At 42.0% G+C, this 25,960-nt stretch overlaps 2 protein-coding genes across 2 annotated transcripts; both read left to right on the plus strand.

The window, feature by feature from the left end:
• Window positions 1-13,999: 13,999 nt before the first annotated feature.
• LOC135611660 (protein HOTHEAD-like) lies at window positions 14,000-16,308 on the plus strand. Its single transcript, XM_065107300.1, has 5 exons — window positions 14,000-14,101; window positions 14,263-14,907; window positions 14,985-15,382; window positions 15,502-16,073; window positions 16,164-16,308. The coding sequence occupies exons 1-5, from the start codon at window positions 14,020-14,022 to the stop codon at window positions 16,222-16,224; spliced, it is 1,758 nt and encodes a 585-aa protein (XP_064963372.1). The 5' UTR covers window positions 14,000-14,019; the 3' UTR covers window positions 16,225-16,308.
• Window positions 16,309-21,724: 5,416 nt separating this feature from the next.
• Window positions 21,725-22,938, plus strand: LOC103983818 (transcription factor PCF2-like). Its single transcript, XM_009401107.3, has one exon. The coding sequence runs from the start codon at window positions 21,823-21,825 to the stop codon at window positions 22,810-22,812; it is 990 nt and encodes a 329-aa protein (XP_009399382.2). The 5' UTR covers window positions 21,725-21,822; the 3' UTR covers window positions 22,813-22,938.
• Window positions 22,939-25,960: the final 3,022 nt, after the last annotated feature.

Raw genomic sequence — 25,960 nt, forward strand, 5'->3', positions numbered from 1 at the left:
GACGGGCTCAGGAGACAACCCTTACAGAACCTTTCTCTCCTCTCTTTACAACTCAAGACTTGAAGAACAAAAAGAGGAGAACTTTTGGACTTAACACAAATTTGAGCTCTTAGAATCACAGAAAAGATCAAGAAATCGGTGTAGTTCTGTATCTTTTCAGTGCTGAATGGGTGGGGTATTTATAGGCCCAACCTAGTTCAAATTTGGAGCTCAAAACGATCAAATCTCGGAATTCCGGGATCAGGCGGTTGCACCTCCTGACTGGAGAGGTTGCACCGCCTGGCAGAGCTCGAAGACTGAGCCTCTGGGCGGTGCCACCTCTGTTAGGGGCGGTTGCACCTCTATGCCAGAGCTCGAAGACCGAGCTCAGGTGGTGCAACCTGACTGGGGAGGTTGCACCGCCTGGCAGAGCTCAAAACTTGAGCTCTAGCGGTGCTACCTCCTGACAGAGGAGGTTGCACCGCCTAGTCTCGGTCGAAGACTGAGCCCTGGGCGGTTGCACCGCCCAGTCTTGCTGGGAGACATAGCCTGGGCGGTGCTACCTCCCTGCCTGGGCGGTTGCACCTCCCACAGCAACCTGGGTCCGAATGGGTTGAACCATTCGACCCAATTTGAGTTCTTTAGGGGCCCAATTGCCCCAGGATTAAGCTAATGGGATCACCTCCCATTTCTAACTTAATCAAAGTGCTAACTACGATTATTTCCTAAGACATATTCTGCAGTCTTGCTTCGGTGCGTCACTCGCTTCTTCCGGCGAGTTTCCGGCGAACTTCCGTCGATCATCCGATGAACCCTCGGTGATGCTCCTGCAGACTTCCGGCAAACTCCTGGACTGCGACGATCCACTTGGCAAGTTCCGACGAGCTCCTTTGGCAAGCTTCTGGACTTCTCGGATTTGTTCCCGCAGAACCTCCGACGACTGTCCGAACTTCCGTCGAGCTCTCGAACTCCCAACATGATCATTGTCATGACTCCGGCGCAACTCCTACTGCATGTCTTTCTTCCATCGTAGTTAATCCTGCACACACAAAAACAAAAACTTCGATCAAGACAATTAATCCTAAGCAATTAACCAAGTTGTCCGGCATGTCATTGGTCCCTCGACGCTTCGTCCGATTCTTCGGCGCATCGTCCTTTCCTGTAGCCTATTGCCCAATCGGCCAGTTGACTCCGCAACTCCGATATCCTTGGCACAATACCCACTCTTCTTGGCCCGATGCCCGAGTCCACGGCCCGAAGCCTTCTGTCGATACGTCGACCGATCCACCGGCCCGACGTCCAATCTTCTGACATGTTCCTCCGGCACAACATGATGTTCCTGCTTTAATTGTCTCATCCTGATCGAAGCACCCTGCGTCACTCAAAACGCAGATTAAATCATAAACATATATCAAGTAGTTTCATCATCAAAATACGAGATTCAACAATCTCCCCCTTTTTGATGATGACAACTACTTGATGACGGAGCTAATCTTAACTCCCGGAGTTTAAACAAACTCCCCCTATCAATATGCCATATTGATAGAAACTCTTAGATTCAAAAATCTAAGCAACATGTCATCATAAATGGAGTTAACCTTAACTCCCGGAGTTTAAACAAACTCCCCCTATCAATATGCCATATTGATAGAAACTCTTGGATTCAAAAATCCAAGCAACATGTCATCATAAACTTATGCATAACATGTGATGTCATCAACATACTTCTCCCCCTTTGTCATCAACAAAAAGGAGAAGTACCACAATCAAGTGTTTGTGATGTAAGTTTTAACTCATTGCATGAAAAACATAATATCTATTGTTACCATTATGCAAGTTTGCTATCATCAAATGGTAAGATATCAACATGTAAAATTGCGATTCAAGTTCTTGATATCTTAACATGATATGACATTCATAGCACCTATTCATATGAATGCTGCTTTTGATATCTCATCATAATATGGCATTCATAACATCTATTCATATTCTTCAAATATGGCACTCATAGTATCAATTATATATTTCTCCCCCTTTGTCATCAACAACAAGGAGAACGATATAAGCAAATTTTAAATATAAGTGCGATGTCATAAGTTGGTTCATGTCATTTTCCAACAGTGAGTGATAGGATACCAATTATGCAAACATCTCGAGGAAAACATGACATGGAGATAGTTTTTATTGCTTCTTCCTTTTTATTTGTTATCTTTTTACATGAAGGAGGAAAGCCATATATGAAGTTCAAATTGATAAGATATTAAAGCACACTTCATTTTTGCAAGGATTAAGATATGTAAGTGAGTTAAATCCTTGTATGTAAAAAAATATCTTCCTTCTATAAGAGGGAATCATCAAATATGTTTCTCGAAAAATATTTTTCACATGATAAGTGCATTTGCTAGATGATTCCATATGTCAAAAATCAATGATGTGAATTAAACTTGATATGACATATGCTTGTTAAGTTTGGAAGAGGATAATGTATTAAGAAAATCCAATTGTTAGGATCAAGAAAATCCGAAAATGAAATTTGACACTTTCATACATTCGGACATGGTTTTACTAGAGATATTCAATTACAATCATGAAGGTAAAACATGCTTATTATCATGGAAATATTTGTATTCAAGCACATAATTTCCAACATGTAATCATGGCAAGTAATTGTGTAAAATCATTATGGCAATCAAGTGATTTGATCATTTAATCAAAAAAGTCCGAAAAATAATTTTAACACGTTTAATCATTCGGACATATTTTTGCCATAGTTTTTTAAATATAATCATGAAGATAAGGCATGCTCATCATCATGGTAGTATGATAGCAAGTTTACCATATACAAGCTAGCAAAAAATTTCTACATTTTAAGGCCCGCAAGCTAGCAATTTTGAGATGTTCAAGAAAGCAACACTCGCTTCTTGAAATATAAGTTTTGCTAGATGTGCAAGTTAACTTTTTGCTTCTTGAGATAGGCAAGATAGCATTCCTTGGTGATGTTCAATATAGCTAAGTTCTACATCATGTAAGCTAGTGAATTTTATAACATTTTAGAACATGCATAATCACCAAAGCATCATAAATTTTAATGATATGCAAAATTATAAATTTTGCATGATTGCATTTGTGTCTTGAGATTTGCAAGATAGCACTTCTTGGTGATGTTCAAGATAGCAATTTCTTCTCTTTTGAGAAGAGAAGTGCAATTTTTGCTTTCTTTTTGAATTGTGCAAGCTAGCTATCTCCCCTTTTGTCATTGTCAAAAAGAAGGGAAAAACCCTTTACATCAATTTTTAAATCATGATAAAGGTTAGTATCAATCTCACTTGTGCATCATTATATTTTCAAATTAAAACATGCACATTTTCAAAACATATAAACTCATTATTATATGCATGATTCCAAATCATCATTCATATTATTTCAATCATTGTTTCACTCATCACTATAGCTTATCATGCATAATATGTAAAACCATCTAACATGATATAAACATTTATTTATTTAATTTTTTTTTTTAAGCATTCATGATACACATCATACATTATCATAATAAAAAACATATGCATCATTCCAGATCATAAATATTTCAAATCATCATGGTATTAATTTGTCACATTGCATCCTACCATGCATGATCGAAAGTTCTCATTTGCATACATCAAAATAAATTCATGAATATCTCATGTATTCATATCATCACTTGAGGGATATTGAAAAGAAATAATTGGGTGATGAGATAAATATTTCATGAATTCAAAGAATTGCATAAAAATCATATCATGAATACAAGGAATACAAGTCACAATCATTCAAGAGAAAAATCATCATTCATTTTCAATTCATTCAATTTGATAAATCAAGATCATGATTTTGATAAAACTCATTTCAAATTTAAATCATCAAAATAATTTTTATGGCTCACAAAATTTATAACATAAACAGATTCATGATTTCATTGATAATATATTTTCCCCCTTTTTAAGTGTTTCATTTTAAGTGGTCGATTTCATGTTAGCATGCCTTTTCATTTATGAAAACATGCATCAAAAAATTTTTTTTTTTTAAAGCCACTGTTATTATCATGAAAATCGATAATCCATAAATATCAAGAATCATCATACATAATTTCAAAAATATATACTCATTAATCATAACTTCAAATTAAACAGGATTTCATATACTCAAAATCGAGAAATAACAATAGTAATCAACATGATACACATTATTACTTCTCAACCACATATAGCATGATTTCATAAGGTATTTTTAATCAAAATCATTTTGTTTATCATAAACATGCAATTTTCATGATTATTTTCAAAATTACTAGAATGATAAGCATGATTCCTAATTGTTTGTATTTTTATTATAAAATTATTAAACATGCAATTTTCAAGAAAATTAAAAAAGGAGAAATGCTTTATGAAAAGCATCATGTAATTTCAAAGTAAATTAAAGGCATTTTGATTACCTCAGCATCGAAAGCCGTAAAGGCGTAGTTTGCCACCTCGCCTTTGTTGATTTTCTCCTCGTCTTCGGAGGAGCTCGATTCATCCCAGTTTTTGTTCTTCTTCTTGCGTTCAAAGCAAGTAGTTCCATGCTTTTTACTTTTTAATTTTTGTTTCATTTGTAGTTTAAGTTCACCATCACTTGAGCTTATGCTCGAGTGGTCTTCAAATGTTCTATGTCCCAAATCCTTCCTGTTCTTTGGAAGGTGGTTCTCAAGTTCTTCACGTGCATTGCACGTCATTTCATATGTGATCAATGAACCAATTAGTTCTTCAAGTGGAAATTGGTTCAAGTTTTTCGATTCTTGAATAGCAGTTACTTTTGAATCCCAAGTTTTAGAAAGTGAGCGCAAAACTTTGTTAACGAGCTCAAAATCCGAAAAGCTTTTACCAAGTGATTTTAAACCATTGACGACATCCGTAAAACGGGTGTACATGTCAATAACGGTTTCGCTTGGTTTCATATGAAAAAGCTCGAAATCATGCAGTAAAATATTAACTTTCGAGTCTTTGACTCTACTAGTTCCCTCGTGCGTGATTTCAAGAGTGCGCCAAATATCGAAAGCCGTTTCGCACAAAGAAACCCGATTGAACTCATTTTTGTCCAAACTGCAAAATAAGGCATTCATAGCCTTTGCATTTAAAGAAAAATACTTCTTCTCTAAATCCGACCATTCGTTCATCGGTTTAGAGGGAAGTTGAAAACCATTTTCAACGATATTCCATAAATCCAGATTTAGAGAAATCAAGAAAACTCTCATTCGAGTTTTTCAATAAGTGTAGTCCAATCCGTTAAAGAACGGTGGACGAAAGACCGAAAAGCCCTCTTGAAGAGCCATTTCTCTCGGGTGTAAATCCGAAATGAGAAATACCCCGCTCTGATACCAATTGTTAGGATCGAGAGCACTAAGAGGGGGGGGGGGGGTGAATTAGTGCAGCGGAAATCTTTCAGCGATTAAAAACGAAAGCTGTGTTCATTCGATAAAAACTATTTTGATGCAAAAGCCAATTCTAAGATTACTTATGATTAAGTGCAATTTACGTCTAAACACAGTTTGCGTCTAAGCGCAGTTTACGCAGTTTACGTCTAAATGCAGTTTGCGTCTAAATGTAGTTTGCGTCTAAATGCAGATTGCGTCTAAGCGCAGTTTGCATCTAAGCGCAGTTTGCGTCTAAGCTCAGATTGCGTCTAAGCGTAGTTTGCGTCTAAGCGCAGTTTGCGTCTAAACACAGTTTGCGTCTAAGCGTAGTTTACGTCTAAGCTCAGATTGCGTCTAAGCGTAGATTGCGTCTAAGCGCAGTTTGCGTCTAAACACAGTTTTACGTCAAAACGTAGTTTACGTCTAAACGCAGATTCGGAAAGATCTGAACTTAGACACTCGTTCGTAAAAGCGCAGAAGGCAGTTTGCAGTTATAAATGGAATCAAAATGTAAACGTAAACTACAAAGAAACTCGTTCGTAAAAGCGCAGAAGACAGTTTGCAGTTATAAATAGAATCAAAACGTAAATGTAAACTGCAATGTAAAGATCGTACGAAAACACCGATTTACGTCTGAATGCAGATTCGGAAAGATCAGAACTTAGAAACTTGTTCGTAAAAGCGCAGAGAGCAGTAGCTATGTAGGAGGTTTGCAGTAATGATAAAGTGCTCAAAATAAAAGCAAACCAGAGATTTAGAGTTGTTCGGTCAGTCTTGACCTACTCCACTTTTGGCTTCCTCCACCGACGAGGTCACCGACGTCAACTAGAGGCCTTCCTTCAATAGGCGAAGGCCAACTGCCCTTTTACAGTTTCACTCCTTTTGACGGGCTCAGGAGACAACCCTTACAGAACCTTTCTCTCCTCTCTTTACAACTCAAGACTTGAAGAACAGAAAGAGGAGAACTTTTGGACTTAACACAAATTTGAGCTCTTAGAATCACAGAAAAGATAAAGAAATCGGTGTAGTTCTGTATCTTTTCAGTGCTGAATGGGTGGGGTATTTATAGGCCCCAACCCAGTTCAAATTTGGAGCTCAAAACGATCAAATCCCGGAATTCCAGGATCAGGCGGTTGCACCTCCTGACTGGAGAGGTTGCACCGCCTGGCAGAGCTCGAAGACTGAGCCTCTGGGCGGTGCCACCTCTGTCAGGGGCGGTTGCACCTCTCTGCCAGAGCTCGAAGACCGAGCTCAGGCGGTTGCACCACCTGACTGGGGAGGTTGCACCGCCTGGCAGAGCTCGAAACTTGAGCTCTAGCGGTGCTACCTCCTGACAGAGGAGGTTGCACCGCCCAGTCTCGCTCGAAGACTGAGCCCTGGGCGGTTGCACCTCTTGGCTGGGGCGGTTGCACCGCCCAGTCTCGCTGGGAGACATAGCCTGGGCGGTGCTACCTCCCTGCCTGGGCGGTTGCACCTCCCATAGCAACCTGGGTCCGAATGGGTTGAACCATTCGACCCAATTTGAGTTCTTTAGGGGCCCAATTGCCCCAGGATTAAGCTAATGGGATCACCTCCCATTTCTAACTTAATCAAAGTGCTAACTACGATTATTTCCTAAGACATATTCTGTAGTCTTGCTTCGGTGCGTCACTCGCTTCTTCCGGCGAGTTTCCGGCGAACTTCCGTCGATCATCCGATGAACCCTCGGTGATGCTCCTGCGGACTTCCGGCAAACTCCTGGACTGCGACGATCCACTTGGCAAGTTCCGACGAGCTCCTTTGGCAAGCTTCTGGACTTCTCGGATTTGCTCCCGCAGAACCTCCGACGACTGTCCGAACTTCCGTCGAGCTCTTGAACTCCCAACGTGATCATTGTCATGACTCCGACGCAACTCCTGCTGCATGTCTTTCTTCCATCGTAGTTAATCCTGCACATACAAAAACAAAAACTTCGATCGAGACAATTAATCCTAAGCAATTAACCAAGTTGTCCGGCATGTCATTGGTCCCTCGACGCTTCGTCCGATTCTTCTGCGTATCGTCCTTTCCTGCAGCCTATTGCCCAATCGGCCAGTTGACTCCGCAACTCCGATATCCTTGGCACAATACCCGCTCTTCTTGGCCCGATGCCCGAGTCCACGGCCCGAAGCCTTCTGTCGATACGTCGACCGATCCACCGGCCCGACGTCCAATCTTCTGACATGTTCCTCCGGCACAACATGATGTTCCTGCTTTAATTGTCTCATCCTGATCGAAGCACCCTGCGTCACTCAAAACGCAGATTAAATAATAAACATATATCAAGTAGTTTCATCATCAAAATACGAGATTCAACATATACGACTCACCAATATCATTCGAAGAACTCTATGACAAGCTGATAGACTATGAGATGTATTTAAAGCATGAGGATAAGTTGTCGGACCAACCATCACAACTCAAGTCAGTCAAAAATATAGGAGGAAGAGTAACTAATACAATAAAAACATCAATAAAGGTTTGGCTATGTCGTCTCTTGAACCTATTGGTCTCAAACAAACCCCCCCATATCTATGTCATCAATATTTCAATCATAACTATCAAGGTGGCAACTTCATTTATCATCAGATCTAGCATTCTGACCTCATAAGTTAACAAAGAATCATTTGCCAATTATATTATAAAGTTGGACATTCCGTGAAAGTCTATTAGTCTCGACCTAGACTCCATGCTCCATCACGATGGCCTCAGGTGAATCTCATGACTACTTCGATTATGAGCCAACCTAATTGGATTGTGGACTATGGTGCATCTCATCACATCACCTCTGATCTTCAAAACTTATTTATCCATAACAACTACGGTGGAAATGAAGATATTATCATCGATGATGGTAAAGGAATTCCCATTACTCATACTGGTTCCATAATACTTAATTCACTTACCACAATCTTTAATGTTTTGTATACATCTTACATTAAACGAAACCTTATTTCTATTTCTCAATTTTATAAATAAAATAATATCTCAATTGAATTCTTTTCTAACTTTTTTCTTGTTAAGGATTTGAGCACAGGGTATCCTTAGTCTCAGGCTAGAATAAAGACAACATTTATAGGTGGTCGTCAGCTTTGTAAATAACCCAACCCACTATTCACTCTTCAGTTGCAGCTCTAGTTGATGTGTGGCATCGTCATCTTGGTCACCCCTCGTCCTTTATGTAGCAAAAATTACTTTCTCGTTATTCTCTTTCTACCTTTAAAACCAATAACATTATAACATATTATGATGCTTGTCGTAGCAATAAAAGTCATAGACTACATTTGGAACATCCTCCATATCTTGCTCTATGCCATTTAAAATTATTTATATCGATGTTTGGGGCCCCGACCCAACCCCTTCTTTTGACAAGTTCAGATTTTATGTTATTTTTGTAGATTATTTCACTAAATATACATGGTTATATCATCTCTACCATAAATTTGAAGTTTTAGCAATCTTTATCAACTTTAGAAAGTTGATCGAGAATTTCTTTTAATTTTCTATTAGAACAGTTTACTCTGATAGTAAAGGCAAATATCAAGCCCTTACATCTTACCTCATAGCTTGTAGTATATAATACCTCAAGTTACCCCCTCATACTCTTCAATTAGTTAGTTTTGTCGAACGCAAGCATCGGCATATAATTAAAATTAGTCTCACACTTCTACATTACGCATCCATGCCACCAACTTTTTAGTCAGTAGCATTTCAAACTGAAATCTATCTCATTAATCGTATGCTCATTCCAGTCCTACAATACCAATCATCATTGGAAAAACTATTTCACAAGTTTCCAAACCTTCATAATTTCAAAGTATTTGGTTGTCTATGTTATCTATGGCTACGTTCTTATGCTTTACATGAGCTAACATTATAATCTAAGCCTTATATTTTTATAGGATACTCTCTCAAACATAATGCTTTCCGTTGCTACGAACCTTAAACTCAAAAAATCTTTATATCACGTCATATTATTTTTGTGGAGTCTTCTTTACCTTTTCAAAACCATGAGTATCCTACCATACAAGCTACTCCGATAAACATACATTACTGGAATATCTCTCTAATCCCGTCACATGAAGCTCCCACAATACCGTCTAGTCCTTACCCTCAAGATCAACGCACTCCTCTAGTTCAACAGCTTCTCACTCCCTCTATTATTTCTCTATTCCCTTCTTCATAAGTTTCCTCTATTGATGATGGAATGCCCTCATCAATATTGCCACTAGCTTTATCTTCTCCTAGATCTTGTGATATTGAAGTGCCATAAACTGGCTTGGCTAATGTTAGTGACTCACACTGGCTATACCAACAATACAACCTACCATTTCCATAGCCCTTAGATATCTAATGACAACATGCTTCAAAAATAATATTTTTAAACTACGTCAAGTTTTTGACCTACATGTTATAACGAACTCCTCCTATAAGGCCAGTGAACCCACCATAATTACTCAAGCTCAAAAATCTCCTCACTAGCATAAAGCCACATGTGAAGAATATGATGCTCTCCTATATAACTCTACATGGACCCTAGTACCCTTTCATCATATATAAAATATCATCAAGTGTAAATGAGTCTTTCAAATTAGGCGAAACCCAGACGGATCCGTTGCTAGATATAAAGCATGTCTGGTAGCCAAAGGGTTTCATCAACAACCTGGTGTTGACTTCATATGGATATTCAATCCCATTATTAAATCCACAATAATCCAGCTTATCTTGAGTTTGACAATATAAAAGGCTGACACCTATGACAACTGGATGTTAACAATACCTTCTTATAAGAGACTCTAACTGAAGATGTTTTCATGTAGTAACCTCATAGCTTCGTTTATCTACATTATCCGAGACATATCTGCAAACTACAAAAAACTATTTATGGACTTCGTCAAGCTCCAAGAGCTTGGTATACTGAACTTAGCTCATTTTTGACATCAATGAGTTTCATTAACTCCAAGTCCGATACCTTGTTATTTCTACGATAATAAAATGGAAACACAATATATCTTCTAGTGTATGTGGATGATATTATTATCATAGGTAATGATCCATTGGAGATTTAGGCATTCCTAAAGCAACTGGCCGATCAATTCTCCCTCAAAGATTTAGGAACTTTGGGTTACTAATGAGGATAGTAATTACGATAAGACTCGGCTGACGTCAACCAACGCCTCACGCCCGGTCAAACGGACCAGAACACCGACTGAGGCGCATTAACGCCTACTCAGGCTTGGTTCTTCACGCCACGCAAACGCTAATGTCATACGCTACTAGCCTACCCCCTGCAAGCGGGCACATCAAACAACAACAAGCTTCCCTATAAATACCCTCGCGCTCTGAACGAGTAAGGGGGATGGAGAAAAGAACACACTAGGGAGACACCTCAAACTCTTCTTCTTTCTACCCCCTCCACCATCTACTGACTTGATCGTCGGAGGGGTCGAGTCGAGCCTCCCGACCCGACCTGTGTGTAGGACGGCAGATGGAGCGCATGCCCAGCTGAGGAGCCCCCTCCGGCGGAGACGGCTGACCCCGTCCTGATCGGACTGCCGCAGCCGACCACCTCGGCGAACCCGAGGGCCGCACCGGGAAGATCCCCGTCGTCCGGACCCGAACCGAGCCGCATCGGCCCCGAGGCCACGGCTTAAGTTTGTTTACGCAAATATTTTGGTGCTAGGAGGGCCCAGAATGTCGGGTGATCACCCGAGTGGCCCAGACGACCCCACGGCTGACAAGTCGCATCCGACTGAAGCCTTAGGGGAACATCCCCCGCACGGAGGCCATCGTGACGAACACCCCCCCACGACCTCCGAACGATATTAGCAAATATCCAACGACCCGGGTTTGTCGCTACCCGACGGCGCTCCCGCCGACTCGACGCTTGTGTCACCCGAGGCCTTCCAGGACCTCGCCCGTCAAGTCCAAGCTCTAATGGATGTGGTGCAGGCCATCATCCCGCTCGTTCCTCATCCGGCGCACCCGCCGGCAGTCCAACCACTGCAACAATACGAGCCGCCCGTTTGGGCCCACACAACACTTCTGGAGCCCCCCACTTCGCCTCGGGTCCGACCGGCCCCACTCGGGGATCCAGTGATGGCAAACCCGAGCGACCGCCCGGAACCTGAGGCACTCTCTTTGGATCATTTGCGGACCCAGTTGTTGCTGCGGCTGTTGCGGCAGAGAGGAGGAACTATGGGCTGCTAGGGCAGAGAGGAGAAACTAAGGGCTGCTGCTCGTCCTAGTTCCTTCGATCCTGGAGGAGGAACGTTGAAGAAGAACTGTAATCATTCCTGCTGCTGCAAGAAGGCAGTGATGGCTATGTGGCAAGGATGACGGCAGTGGGACTTCTCGCTCGAGCGAGATGCGGGAACGAGGAGGAGAGGTCGCTAGCCGGGGAGTAGTTGCAAGGTTGCGAGGAGCAGATGGCTTTGCTTCTGCAGGAAGAGGCAGATGGAAGACGATAGTAAAGAATGCTGCCGGTGTAGGGATGAGAAGAGGAAGAAGAAGAGGGCGCAACGTGGTGGCCCTTGTTCAGCTTCGAAGGAGGTCGACATAACGATCCTGGAGGACGTTCATGGAAAACGTTGCAGCGATAAGAGCTCGACGGAGGAAGATGCCGCTGTTGCTGCCACCTTTCGCCAAGGAAAAACGCTGCACTTGATGGCGATGCCGGGTGCGGTCACGACAGGAATAGCGATGGAGGGGGGAATGATTGAGATGGAGTCGCGATCCATGAGACAATAGGAGAAGGAGTCGAGATTCGATGGAGTTCGACGGGAAGACTAGTCTACTTCGAGAGGTTTAGAAGTGGCCTTCACGACGATGACTCTAATACCATGTTGAAAGAGGATAGAAGATCCAAATTATGGAAGAAGTTATATGTCATTGAAGTTGTTCTCTCCCTATTTATATAGGAGGGAGGATTTTCCTAAACATAATAGAGAGAATAAATGTGGATGAGTTTGACAATATATTCTTGATACATGTCGCACTTAATGCTATATCCAGCAAGCAGGCTAATATACTTTCCAGTATCCTGTGAGAGAATTAAACGCTAATATCATAAAATTTTATTGCGCACGATGGATTCTAAATGATTAAGTTTGTTCATGAAAATAATGAGAAATTGGAGGCAGGGCCATGTGTTATGTCTCCTTGGGAACCTGATAACGCCGATATCATTTTTTTTGTTATGAATGACAACTACTAAACTATTGTTACTGTTATTACTACTACTATTATTATTATTATTATCTATAAATTAAAAACAGCACGTTCAAAATCTTCATCAGACGTTAGATTCTTAAAAAATAATGATAAATTATAATAGGAGATATAGACAATTTTAATCGTGAACCTGATAATATTATTAGTTAGTTTAAAGAGATAATATTCCTGTAGGTAATGTGGCAATAGAGTCCAATCATGTGTAAAGTCTGGATTGACGAGAAATAATGAACATGATAATAAATAAATCTTTGTAACATCAATTTTTCTCAACCTGACATCTTCTTCCTTTTCGCATAACAAATGGTTGAATAGTCAATCGCTTAAATCAAAATAATCGTTGAGGTGTCGCTTTAGAACGAGTGTGTGTCTTAAATAATGGATGTGACAGTAAATAAATACAACATAAATATTTCTCAACCTTACTTGTATCCACACCTGTCTTTTTTTTCTTTTGACATAACCAATGGTTGAATAGTCAATCTTCCAAATCAGAAGAGTCAACAGGAAGGACGTGTCACATCTTACTGTTGACATAGACGTCAACTTTGTGATTGAATTGGTGCGTGACTGATATTTTTCACATAAAATATATAATAACAAATGTCCAAATCAAAATCCTTATTTATTACAAATCAATGCGTGGAGGATAGTCACGGGACATTGTTTGACACAATTTAGATAGTGCATACAAGACTTGTCAAAGTCAAATCATCATGATATACCTTGCAACATCCAACTTGGACACTTGCGTTTATTTTTATTTAGAATTTGGTATTCCATGAATGACTTGGTACACCTTCGTCAACTATATATATATATATATATATAGAGAGAGAGAGAGAGAGAGAGAGAGAGAGAGAGAGATGAAAGAAACGCTGACTTGTTAATGTGATCATCTGATGACAGTTGGTGCGTAAAAATTAATGGAGGTGGTTGAACCCCCACCAGAGATTTGATGCACGAGTCGATATCACTATGATGCATGCATCTCAATTGGGAAATAGTACTTCAGTTGGTGAATTATCATAATAATATAAAATAAAAGAAAGACATATCAATAAATCCAAGGCGCGGCAAGCAAAAGCTTCAGTGCACGCGTGTGTTCTACTCGTGACGACAACCACGCGGCGGAGGGCGATCCCTTGAGATAAGTGGGGGCCAGCATCCACGCGAATCGCAACGGATTTAGGGCCGTGTAGTAAACCCGCGTGTATGTAGAGGCGTCCTTCAAATCTTCCTGTGCTGCCCAAGTGTGTTCAACATGACGTGGCGCCATCGTCCCCATGAGAACACTATATATAATACATACGACCCTTAGCCGACTCCAAAGCTCTTCCTATTGCTCCTAACCAAAGATGGAGACTGCACCACTGCGATTACTCGCTTCAGCTGCTGTCTTCCTTTGCTCCCATTGCTTCTTCTGCTACGCAGACAACCGTCTCTCTCTCTCTCTCTCTCTCTCTCTCTCTATATATATATATATATATATATATGTGTGTGTGTACTCGCTTTCAGTCTAGCTGGACTTGGACTGTGAGTGTACCTCTTGCACTTTGTGCTGACCATATGTTCCGTCTCTATCCTCTCTAAATTAACAGGCGGCCCCAACTACACATTCGTGAAGCATGCAACGCAAGCCCCACGTGTGTCGTACCATGACTACATCATCGTCGGCGGGGGAACCGCCGGCTGCCCTTTAGCGGCGACTCTGTCGCAGATCTCCAACGTGCTGTTGCTCGAAAGAGGAGGCTCCCCGTACGGCAACCGCAACATATCGCGCATGGAGCTCCAGGTAGAGAACCTCGCCGACCGATCCCTGACCTCGCCAGCCCAGCGCTTCGTCTCCGAGGACGGCGTCATCAATGTGCGAGCCCGCGTCCTTGGCGGGGGCACCTGCGTCAACTCTGGGTTCTACTCGCGCGCGAGTACCCAGGAGGTGAGGGACATGGACTGGGACGCGCGGTTGGTGAACGAGTCATACCAGTGGTTGGAGAAGGTGGTGGCGTTCGAGCCAAAGCTGATTCCGTGGACTTCGGCGCTCAAGGACGGGCTGCTGGGGGCCGGCGTCACGCCGTACAACGGGTTCACGTACGATCACATGTATGGCACGAAGACCGGGGGGTCGACGTTCGATCAAACTGGTCGTCGCCACACCGCGGCCGACCTGCTCCAGTATGCCGATCCCGACACGCTCACCGTTCTTTTGCGCGCGACGGTACAGAGGATCTTGTTCAAGAAAGGAGGTGGGAATTGCGTGTGTGTGTGTGTGTGTAGAACTAATGGTTAGTATTTGACGCTGCTGTTACAAATACTTGTGCAGGAAGGAGGCCACAGGCATACGGTGTGATATATAAGGATGAGATGGGCAACATGCACAAGGCCTACCTGAAGCATGGCTCGGCCAGCGGTATTATAGTGTCAGCGGGAGCCCTTGGGAGCCCGCAGCTGCTGATGTTGAGCGGCGTCGGCCCTGCCGACCACCTCAGATCTCTTGGCATTGAGGTAGTTCTGGACCAGCCGGCTGTGGGCCAAGGCATGTCGGACAACCCGATGAACGCCGTCATCTTCCCCTCGCAGCAGCCAGTGGAGATTACCTCCGTGCAAGTCGTCGGGATCACTCGGTCGGGCAGCTACATCGAGTCCTTCACCGGCTATAACTACCTCCCTGCTCTAGCCGGCAACTCCTCTGGTGGCGACGGCGATCAGCAAGCATCCCAGGTTCTCTCCAGACTCTGGTCAACTACACTAACAGTATCTAAACTATATCCACTTCTTGGATGACCGAGAACTGGCATTCACCATGATAACACACAAGTAACCAAATCTTACTGAAACAGCGGCGTCTTGGCGTCTTCCGCTCTCCTCGCAAGCAAAGAACTCAACAAAACATGGTTGAGGGTGCCGACCAAGTAAGCATTCCCGACGAGTTTTCATTTCAAGGGGGACTGCTATTCGAAAAAGTGGCGCGCCCTCTCTCTCAGGGTCATCTTCGACTCAAGAACCGTAACCCGGACGAGAACCCCTCCGTCACCTTCAACTACTTCATGAAACCTGAGGACGTTCAGGCGTGCGTCGAGGGCATGAAGACGATCAACAGAGTGATCGAGTCCAAATCATTCTCGGACTTCCGGTACTCTATCCTCTCAGTAGATGATCTCCTAGGTGTTTCTGCAAACTTCATCGTGAACAACAGGCCAAGACATGGCAGCTATGACTCCACCACCCTGGAGCAGTACTGCAAGGACCTTGTGCTGACCATGTACCATTACCATGGGGGGTGCCAGGTTGGCCGGGTGGTCGACCATGACTATAAGGTTCATGGCGTTGACTCGCTCAGGGTCATCGACGGCTCGACCTTCAACTTCTCTCCTGGAACCAATCCTCAAGCTACCGTCATGATGTTAGGAAGGTAGTAAACCTTCTTCTTCTTCTTCTTCTTCTTCTTCTTCTTCTTCTTCTTCTTCTTCAGCTGACCACTGCATCTATTATTATGGTGTAGGTACATGGGAGTTAAAATACAAAACCAGAGGTTGGAGCAGAAGAAGATGAAGAAGCCTTAGCATGGTAGTCGAACCAGTTTGCAATTGAATTCTTTCTCACAATAATTGTACTCCGTTCATAGTACATGACGCAAACTTTGTATTCTTGAATGCTCCCATGCCTTGGAACGCTTTATTATGCTTCAATATTTCGATTATTTTGTACGAAGCCATGGAAGATAAGAGTCACAGTAGATATTGTCGAGTGGGCTACTTAATGATGGACATTAATAAAATTAAAATAAGATACCAAAGACCAGCACGAAAAGCTGCTGGCAACTGGTGACAAGAGTTACGACTAAGATAATGTATCTTATCCTATAACACATATCACTCTATGTTAAGGTTGAGAAAAACTAGTTTCTAAATATATTACCAACGTATAACTCGCATGGGTAGAATTCAAATCATAGTCATACTGATCATATATCTGTCATATTACAAAAAATAACATATCAATCACCTTTTACCCATCTGAGAGCTTAAACGGATCGTTTTGCAAATCAGTTTAGAATTATATATATTTTAGCCTTTTCAAATATAGTGGTGACTAGTCATTTTCATATACATCAGATAACATAAATCTTCTCTTTTTCCTCTTCTTCTATTCCTCTTTCTTCTTCTTTTTCTTCTCCTCTACTTTTCTCGCTTCTCTTCTTCTTCTTTTCCTCTCTTTCCTTCTTCTCTGTTTTCTTTTATTTCTCTCACTCACGGCCACTCACAGCCTCTGTTTTCCTCGTAAGAGAGGCGGTGGGTGAAAAACTTTTTCTTTTATTTCGATATTTTTATATTTTAGTCTCTGTATTTTTATACTTTCAGTTAAGTCCTTAGAAAAAATAGGGATTAAATTCTTTTCCCTAAATAAGAAGTTTAATCCTCTAAATTTCACATCTCTAATTGAAAAATAAAATTGGTATATATTTTTATGACATTAATTATATCATAATATCATGTCTCACTTTATCTATTAAGACAAATAATTCAAGAAATCATATATATTCAAAATTGATTGTGGAACACACATATTTTAGTTTTATACTTAATATCACGATAACTTAAATTATCAAGAATCCTCAAACTATTTTTGAAACTCATACTTCTCAAAAGATCTCCAACTATATGCTTTGATACAATTAAATTATAATACCCTCAATCCAATGAAAAGCTGGGGATGGATGATGAAAACCCAAACAATTAACTTTCACAGAACATTTATCATATAATTAAATTAATAATTAATTTATCCATAGGATATTTAATAGATTCAACAGCTCTTTAAAAATTTATATCATTTCAATCCAAATAATATGTATGCAAAACAATCTCAAAAGATTAATTACATAATTCTATAAGTAATTGATCCATAATGCTTCTGTAGTGCAATTCTAAAAACTTATTATAAGTAAATATTTTCAAAAATAATATGATTTTTTTATTCATTTAATATATGCTTTCAAAATGTACAATCTTTTTTTTTGTTTATGCAGTTTACAAAATATTAATTTCATATACATTTCAAATCTAGCTTGCTAATAATAATTTTCAAAGCTAATGGTGACATGAGTACGGTGGACTGACAAGCGGTTGGTTTACTACTGAATGTGCAAGTTCATCCAAATGCCTCTTTGTAGCTGATGTGGAAGACTTGCTGAGGTGACCACATGGGCGATCAATCGAAAGTGGTCCTGTCAGTGAGGACCCAGTTTGGGATGACCGAGTAGATGGTCTAGGATCTTTCTGGCTACAAGGTTCCCTTGTAGGCTGGTTCATCTGAGTGTCCCCGAGAGATAGTTTGTCTTGTGGTTGCATGGCTGCATCCTGACAATGGGGTCACCTCCTGACCATCGATGATCTTACATGATAGACTAGCACTAGGGGTTGCCCGACGTGACCCCTCCGATGCTTAAGTCAGCAAAAAAGAGAAGACGGTAGTGTAAACTATACGAAGGTTAGTGTGTCTAGAGTTCTTTTTTATCCCTCAGCGTGAGTTGATAAGTTCCTTTTTATACCTGATCCTTAGGCCTTTTTATTGATCGGTCTAGGATATGATTAGTTGAACCGCCTTATCATTCTCTGATCTTAATAAGGCAGGGCGGTCATCACCAATCCTTGATGCGATGCACATTGGGATGCCCTATGGCACCATTTTAGGGTTGGTGACCTAGAGCCCTGCTTAGGTGTTGGCCTTAATGGCATATGAGCTAGCATGGGGCAAAATAGTCCCTATCATTTGCCCCCCCTCAGAAGGGCATCCCTCGAGGCCTTTCTCTAGAGAGCGCACTTGCGTGCTCTTCTATTGGGTGCATGTTCTGATGGAAGTCTGCCGGCTAGAGTATTACATCGGTCTAGTTAAGATATAATACTCGGGTCTTCATGTCGAGTGCATGATTAGAGAGCATGTAAGCTCAGCTTAGGTGCATCCCTTGGGTCTTCACGCCGAGATGCATGGTTCAAGAGCAAGTCCTTTTTAACTCTTACTCATTCGAGGTACCACTCTAAGTCTTCAAACCAAGTGCATGGCTAAAAAACATATAAGCTTAGTTTAGGTACTGGCCTCGGGTCTTTAGGCAAAGGTGCACATCTAGAGACTGCAGGGACTCATCCTAAGTACAGCCCTTGGGGCTTTATATCGAGGTGCATGGCTCGGGAGTGAGTCCTTTTAACTCTTACTCATCCAAGGTGTTACTCTTGGATCTTTAAACTAGTAGAATTGAGATATTGTACCATCGCAGATCTTCCACTGGGTTAGGAGCATTATATCACAGTGTTCATTTGAATTAAGTTTACCTTAGGGTAAAAGCACGCAATGATATTGAAGCCGTGGTTGAATTTTATTGCATGAAAACCCTTGTGTATCTAAGCCAGGCTACTGAACCATCTCGCACTTCCTCCGAACAAGGAAACGAAGACATTTCGAGGTGGTCTAATCGGTGAGAAGTTGCCATGCCGTCTCTCTAAGGGTTATCTTCGGCTCAAGAATTGTAACCCAGGCGACAACCCCTCCGTCACCTTTAACTACTTCATGGAGCCCGAGGACCTCCAGACCTGCGTCGAGGACATGAAGACGATCGATAGAGTGATCGAGTCCAGAGAATTCTCGAAATTTGGGTACCCTAATCAGTCGGGTGGCGGATCTGATGGCCCTTTCTGCATCTTTAATTATCGACAACCGAGAAAGACATGACGACGACTCCACCTCCTTGGAGCGGTACTGCAGGGACCTTGTACTGACGATATGGCATTTCCATTGCGGATGCCAAGTGGGACAGGTGGTGGACGATGAGAAGAAAGTTCTTGGCGTGGATGCGCTCAGAGTCATCGATGGCTCCACCTTCATCTTCTCCCCTGGAACGAATTCTCAAGCTACTGTCATGAAGCTGGGAAGACAAGTAACCTTTTGTCCTGAACTTATCCTCAACCTGCCATGGCCTGTTCATGGTAGATTCTCTTCTGGCTTTAATTGGAATGTTATCTCTGTAGGTACAAGGGAGTTAAGATACAAAACCAGAGGTTGAAGGCAGATAACCTAGTACGTGACACAAGGCTGGTCGTTGGATTGATTTGTGTCAATAACTGTGCTCCAAAGGACTTGATTTGCTTTATTTCTCACTCATTTGGCGGTTGTCGAACAGTTATGTTCCCATGGGACAACAATAATGGACGTCCTCATGATAAGGACAACTAAACTAAGAATTGAATGACACTCTTTATGAGTCCTTTTTCCATCCATTAGGCATCTCAAAGTTTTTGCATGAAATTTCTCTTTCTCCAGCAAATAAGTGTTTGTGGTTGTGAAGGCGGTTAATGAACAGATATATCATGGCTGATGAGTTAGCACGGCTTAGTTCACGGGTCGATGTTGGAAGTCTTTTGTTGGCTGAGCTGGACGCCTAGGTCGACCGGGCCCTCGCGACGGATATTGATCAGCGTTCCTTGGTCTGTCGATCCGAGTGTCGTTTATGATGAGCCACGACTTTTTCATCTCCGGGATGGTTGGCAGCTCGTCCTCGTACACTGGATGGTGATTCCCAGGTTGAAACGCTCGTCGCTCGCGGGTGGTCGTTCGCTTGCAAAAAATAGCTCTCGTCAGGTGATCCCCGGCTGTGACCCCTCCGACGAGCAAGTTTGTGTAGGGGTGGATTGTTTTTCTGTGTCTGTCCCCTCTTGGTCGGAGGTCGGCCATGGGTTTTATACTATTCCTCCGTCCAGGGGTTTTATATTATTGCACGAGGGTCGGTAGTGCGTGGCTGCTGACCCTCGAGGGGCGGGACGAGTATTCTGATCGGGCGCCGTGTCCAGGACGTACGGAGCAATGTCAGACGGTACCGCCCGAGCTCTCGGGATGGAACAGGTGGAACAACTTCTCGATACGATTCTGACTTGACGTGTGGCGTCAGCGGTGACATGCCGGGGTTCCAAAACATGCCGTATCAAAGGCCATTAATCTAAACACTTGCTTGGTAAACTTCGAAGCTCATTTGCCTCAATGCACAGCCGAGCCTTTTCATCAAATCCAAACGTTCCCTTTATGCGGGACGCACCGAAGACAAATTTAACGTGCCCAATATCAAACTGGACCCCAGCTTCTGACGCCGATGATGGTGGAGGCCCAATCCAATTCTATATCGGACGGTGGTCGCACACCCGGTTGGCTCCAGGTGTTTGTACCCACCGTCCTCGACCGACCGATCGCGGATGTTGACGCCCTCACCGACGCGTACCCCTCGCGGGGATGGGACCCGGCTCTGCGTCCCGCCCCTGGTCCACCGCGCCTTTAAATCCCACGATCGACGTCGCCCCTGACGCGCGTCCTCCGCTCAAGTGGGGGCCGCCTCGGTCCACCCGCCCGCGTGAGCGATGCCTGGAGCCGGGGACCACCGCGGGAGGGGCTCCGCGAACCCGACGGCGATGGCCGACGAGCCACGCGTTCCACGGGTGGAACCCACCACGGCTCGTGGGACCCTCCTCTCTGGCTGTCGACTGAGAGCACCACGACAAGGGACCCGGCCTCACGAGCCTCCCAACAGCTTTCGTCACGCGAGATGTCTCGTGACCAACCATTCCCGATGGATTGCCCATGCTGGAAAACGCGGAACCCACTGGTGGGCCACGCTTAAATCCAATAAAAGGTGGGTACGTTCTGGGGTTGAATGTGACAGGAGATGAAGTGTATTTCCAGTAGCAGTTTTAACAAGGGACGGGGCCCAAATTCCCGGAAAGGAGGCCCCATGCCCGCGTAAATGAGACGAGATGTATTCAAAGAGGGCAGCAGTGGGGCCAGCCCTATGGATCCAAGAAGGGAAGGAGTGGCACGGATGCGTTACAGGAATTGCGGAGCCTGGGAAAGGAACCTACGGTGCCAAATCCCAGAACTAACCCTTTCGGGCGAAGACCGAGACAACACGCGTGGGCCAGATCGCGATCCGACGGTGGAAGGTGCAATAGAAGCGGGGTCCAGTTGGAATAGGACTCGGATTCGCCGTTTAGTGGTGGTGGATGATAGATAAAGAGGCGCGGTGGGTTTCTTAGGGTTTTGTTGGTATCGTGATTGATTCTTTGGACAGCGAGGAGGGGAAAAGAGGACGAGCTCTCCGTGTGCAGGGACGGTGACGAGGAAGTATGGATTCCCGGAAGCTAGAAGGGAAGACCGACTCCCGGCCTAGCGGTGGCGGAAGCGTTAGCGGTCGACCGGTGGCATCTGCGCCGCCGCCCGGTATTATACCCGTCCATCGGTTCATCGTTCCCAAACCCGAGCCGATGGAGATGATGGGGTTGGGGGCGTTCCAGATCCTTCGGCGACCAGCATCACGGAATAAGGACCGGCACACCAAGGTGGAGGGCCGGGGCCGGCGGGTCCGGATGCCGGCGGCCTGCGCCGCTCGGATCTTCCAGTTGACGCGCGAGCTTGGTCACAAATCCGATGGCGAGACCATAAAATGGCTCCTCGAGCAGGCGGAGCCGGCGATCATTGCCGCCACCGGCACCGGTACCGTCCCCGCCATCGCTACCAACGTCGGCGGGACGCTCCAGATTCCCACCGAGGCGTCGTCCTCTGCGCCGCTGACCTCCACATCCGCCCCCGCAGCGGACGGCGGAGATGCGCCCAACAAGCGGCGGAAGAAGCTTCAACCGTCGCGAAGCGAGGGCAGCGTCGCCGGTTACTTCCCCCTCCAAGACCCGCTGCTGCCGGGTGGCGGCACCATCTCGATACCGGCGGGACTGGCCCCCTTGGGCGCGAGCGGGACGCAAGCGGTGATCCCGGTCTGGGCGATGGGGGGAGGCGGCGGTGCAACGGGATCGATGGCGATACAGCCGGGGGCGCTGTGGATGGTGCCACCCTCGGCTGCCGTAGCGGCGGCGCCATCGAGCCAGGCGCAGATCTGGGCGCTTCCGCAGGGGCCTCAGATTATCAATCTGGCGTCGGCCCAGCCAATTTCCACAGCCACGGTGCTCCCTATGGACTTAGCGGGCACACCGGCCGCAGGAGGGAAGCAGGAGTTGCAGTTGATGTCGGGGGCCGGCGTGCAGTGCGCCCGACATCAACAATCAGTAGAGGACGATGAAGATGAGGAAGACGAGGACGACGACGACAGCAGTCACGACGATTAGTATCAGGATTAGGATTAGTATTAGAATAAGGATTAGACTCTTTAACATTGAAGGGGTGCAATTCTCTTTTGGTTAATTGTATTTTTCGTAACTCTTTGGATAAAACCCTCGTCTTACTTGTGGGACCGTCGCGACTGCCGTCAATTACCAAGCAGACTGGTGAGGCGTGTAGTTATGCGAGCTGGTTGACGAACGTACGTAAATCCAATTTTGGTTCTGTAAGATTCGCTCGTGTGGGTGAGAGGGCGGGAGGGAACAGTCAAAGTCAAACAGCAAAGCTTGGGGATGGGCGTCTGGCGGTCGGATCCTGGTCTTGACCCGTATGGTGGTCCCCCATCTGGGATAGGTCCGGTACGCTGGTGGGTCTCTGCGCTCGACCTTGCACTTATCGGTCATTGTTGTGACATACGTGGTTGGTCGATCGCGCTGGGCTCCACTGCTAGTCTCAATCTCATTGGCGGTCCAGCTGTTTTGAGAACATACGATACACGTTATTTTTTGTCATATCAATTACGCAATTACTTCGTTGACATTGAAGACTTTAAAAATTAAGGTGAATTTCCGAAAATTCATCGAAAAACATCTTTAATTAAAAAAAATTCTCACAGGGAATCCTAATTTTAAAAAAATTTTACAGTCCCAAATTTTCAAAATGATAAAGATAACAATCATCCAATAATTTTTATCTTTTTTTTCCTTATTATCTTCTCTCTCACTGTTACTTATAATTATTGGTCCAAATACTCTAAAATTTTCATGAAAGCTTTAAATTGGACCTAGATAAAGATATATTAATCTTTTTATTTTTTTAGATATTTTCTTTATTTTATATAATTTATTTAAAATCTGAATAGTTTGTGATTTTTTTATTTCTCCATTTTTTTATTTCCACCAAATCATGATGGATCTTTAGAACTTTTTTAGCTTTTAAACTTTTCAATCAATGGATAACTTATTGTAAAAATTTGGTTCAAAAAAATTACACCCTGATATCCGATACACTATTTTCGAATCAAACCAAAAACAATGTGTCACATATAAGAACGAGTCCAAATGTTTTAAAATTTTTAAGAAAATATTGCATTAGAATATTTATTATATTTTTAAATTTAAAGAATTTTTTCGAAATTTTCTAGATTTATTCAGAATCTAAACAGTTTATTAATTTTTTTATTTTCATCAAAATATATTCGATCTATGTAATATTTCTCGATATTTAATCTTCTAAATAGAAAGACAAAATATAATAAAAAAAATTAAATAAAAAATTAAGTCAGATACATTATTCTTGGGGTCAAACCAAAAAAATAATTTAAAATTTTTATAATAGGTTTGACTTAGACTTAGATGGACATATATCACTCTTTTTCTATTTTATAATTTTTTTATTTATTCAAATTCTAAACCATCTTTAGTTTTCCTATTTTCTCTTATTTTATTTTCACTAAAATATGATGGATCCAAATAATATTTTTTAAATATTTGAGCTTCTAAATAGATAGATAACCTATTGTAAAAATGTGGCCCAAAAAAATTAAGCCTTTATATCCAATTCACTGTTTTTCTTTGGGTTAAATAAAAAATAATGTATTGCATATAAAAAACTAATCCAAATGGTCCGAAAGTTTTAAGAAAGCATTGCATTAAACCCAGATAGATTTTTTTTTCTAATTTAGACAATCTTTATTTTGAATAGTTTGTGGTTTTCCTATTTTCTCTATTTTTTTTCATTTCCATTGAAATATGTTTGATCAATGCAAAATTTTTTGACATTTGGGCTTCTAAGTATATATATAACCTATGATAAAAATTTAGTCTAAAAATATTAAGCTCTGATATCCAATACACTATTTTTAAAGTCAAACCAAAAATAGTGTATTGAAAACAAATATTAGTTCAAATGCTTTAAAATTTTTATATAAGCTTTGAATCAGACCTCTATAGACATATATCAATGTTTGCTTAATTTAGAGAATTTTTTCTGAACAGTGTACGATTTTGCTATTTTCTTCATTTCCACCTAAACATGATGGATTCATGCATTATTTTTTTTACATTTGAGATTCTAATTAGTTGGACAATTTATGTTAATAATTTGGTCCAAAAAAATTAAGTATTGATATCCAATACACTTTTTGGGGTCCAACAAAAAATAATGTATCATAAACAATAACTAATCCAAACAGTCTAAAATTTTTAGGAAAGTATTGTATTGCATCCAGGTAGACATCTATCACCTTTTCTCTATTTTTTAATTTTTTATTTACTTAGAATTTGAATAGTTTATGATTTTTTATTTTCTCTAACTTTTTTTTTTTACCAAAATATGTTGGATCTATGTAATATTTTTTGATATTTGAGTTTCTAAATAAATATATAATTTATGGTAAAAATTTGATCTAAAAATATTAAGCCTTAATATCCGATACATTATTTTTGAAGTCAAACCAAAATCAACGAATCGTATATAAGGACTGATCCAATACTACAAAATTTTCATCAAAGCTTTCAATTAAAGCCAAATCAAATTGGTTATTACTTTTCTAGTTTAGAGATTTTTTTTAAATATTTTTTTGATTTATTCATAATCTAATCAATTTATGGTTTTCTTATTTTTTTATTTTTTTATTTCCATCAAAACATGATAGATAAATGATGTTAAAATTTGATTGGATGTATCCTTCTTATGTCAAAGAAAAAATTTTCATGCTCCGTTAAAATTTCACTTAAGCTTTTGCTCGAGTGGTCTTCTTTTGTTCGAAGTGTCAAATCGTTCATATTCTTTGGAAGGTTGTTCTTAAGTTTATCAAGTGTAATACACGTCATTTCATAGGTCATTAAAGACCCGATAAATTCTTCCAGCAGAAAGTTATTTAGGTTATTTGCTTCTTGTATTATCGTTACTTTTGGATTCTAACTCGGGATCTTAGAATCTTGTTTTTAAGTTCAAGATTAGAAAAATATTTGTTAAGAGTTTTTAAACTATTGATGACATTCGTAAAACAGGTGTACATATCAACAATAGTTTTACTTGACTTTATTTGAAATAATTCAAATTCATATATCAAAAAATTTGTCTTAGATTCTTTTACTTATTCATGCCTTCATGAGTTACTTATAGTATATGCCAAATCTCTTGTGTAATTTC

The sequence above is a fragment of the Musa acuminata genome, chromosome BXJ2-5 (assembly GCF_036884655.1).
Source record: "Musa acuminata AAA Group cultivar baxijiao chromosome BXJ2-5, Cavendish_Baxijiao_AAA, whole genome shotgun sequence".
NCBI lineage: Eukaryota > Viridiplantae > Streptophyta > Magnoliopsida > Zingiberales > Musaceae > Musa > Musa acuminata.

What these genes read in the sequence shown, in the direction of transcription:
- LOC103983818 (XM_009401107.3), top strand. Translation starts at nt 21,823, where the DNA reads ATGGATTCCCGGAAGCTAGAAGGGAAGACCGACTCCCGGCCTAGCGGT.
- LOC135611660 (XM_065107300.1), top strand. Translation starts at nt 14,020, where the DNA reads ATGGAGACTGCACCACTGCGATTACTCGCTTCAGCTGCTGTCTTCCTT. An exon ending in CTTCTGCTACGCAGACAACC is followed by an intron (nt 14,102 to 14,262) that starts GTCTCTCTCTCT and finishes CTAAATTAACAG; the next exon opens with GCGGCCCCAACTACACATTC. An exon ending in GCGATCAGCAAGCATCCCAG is followed by an intron (nt 15,383 to 15,501) that starts GTTCTCTCCAGA and finishes TTACTGAAACAG; the next exon opens with CGGCGTCTTGGCGTCTTCCG.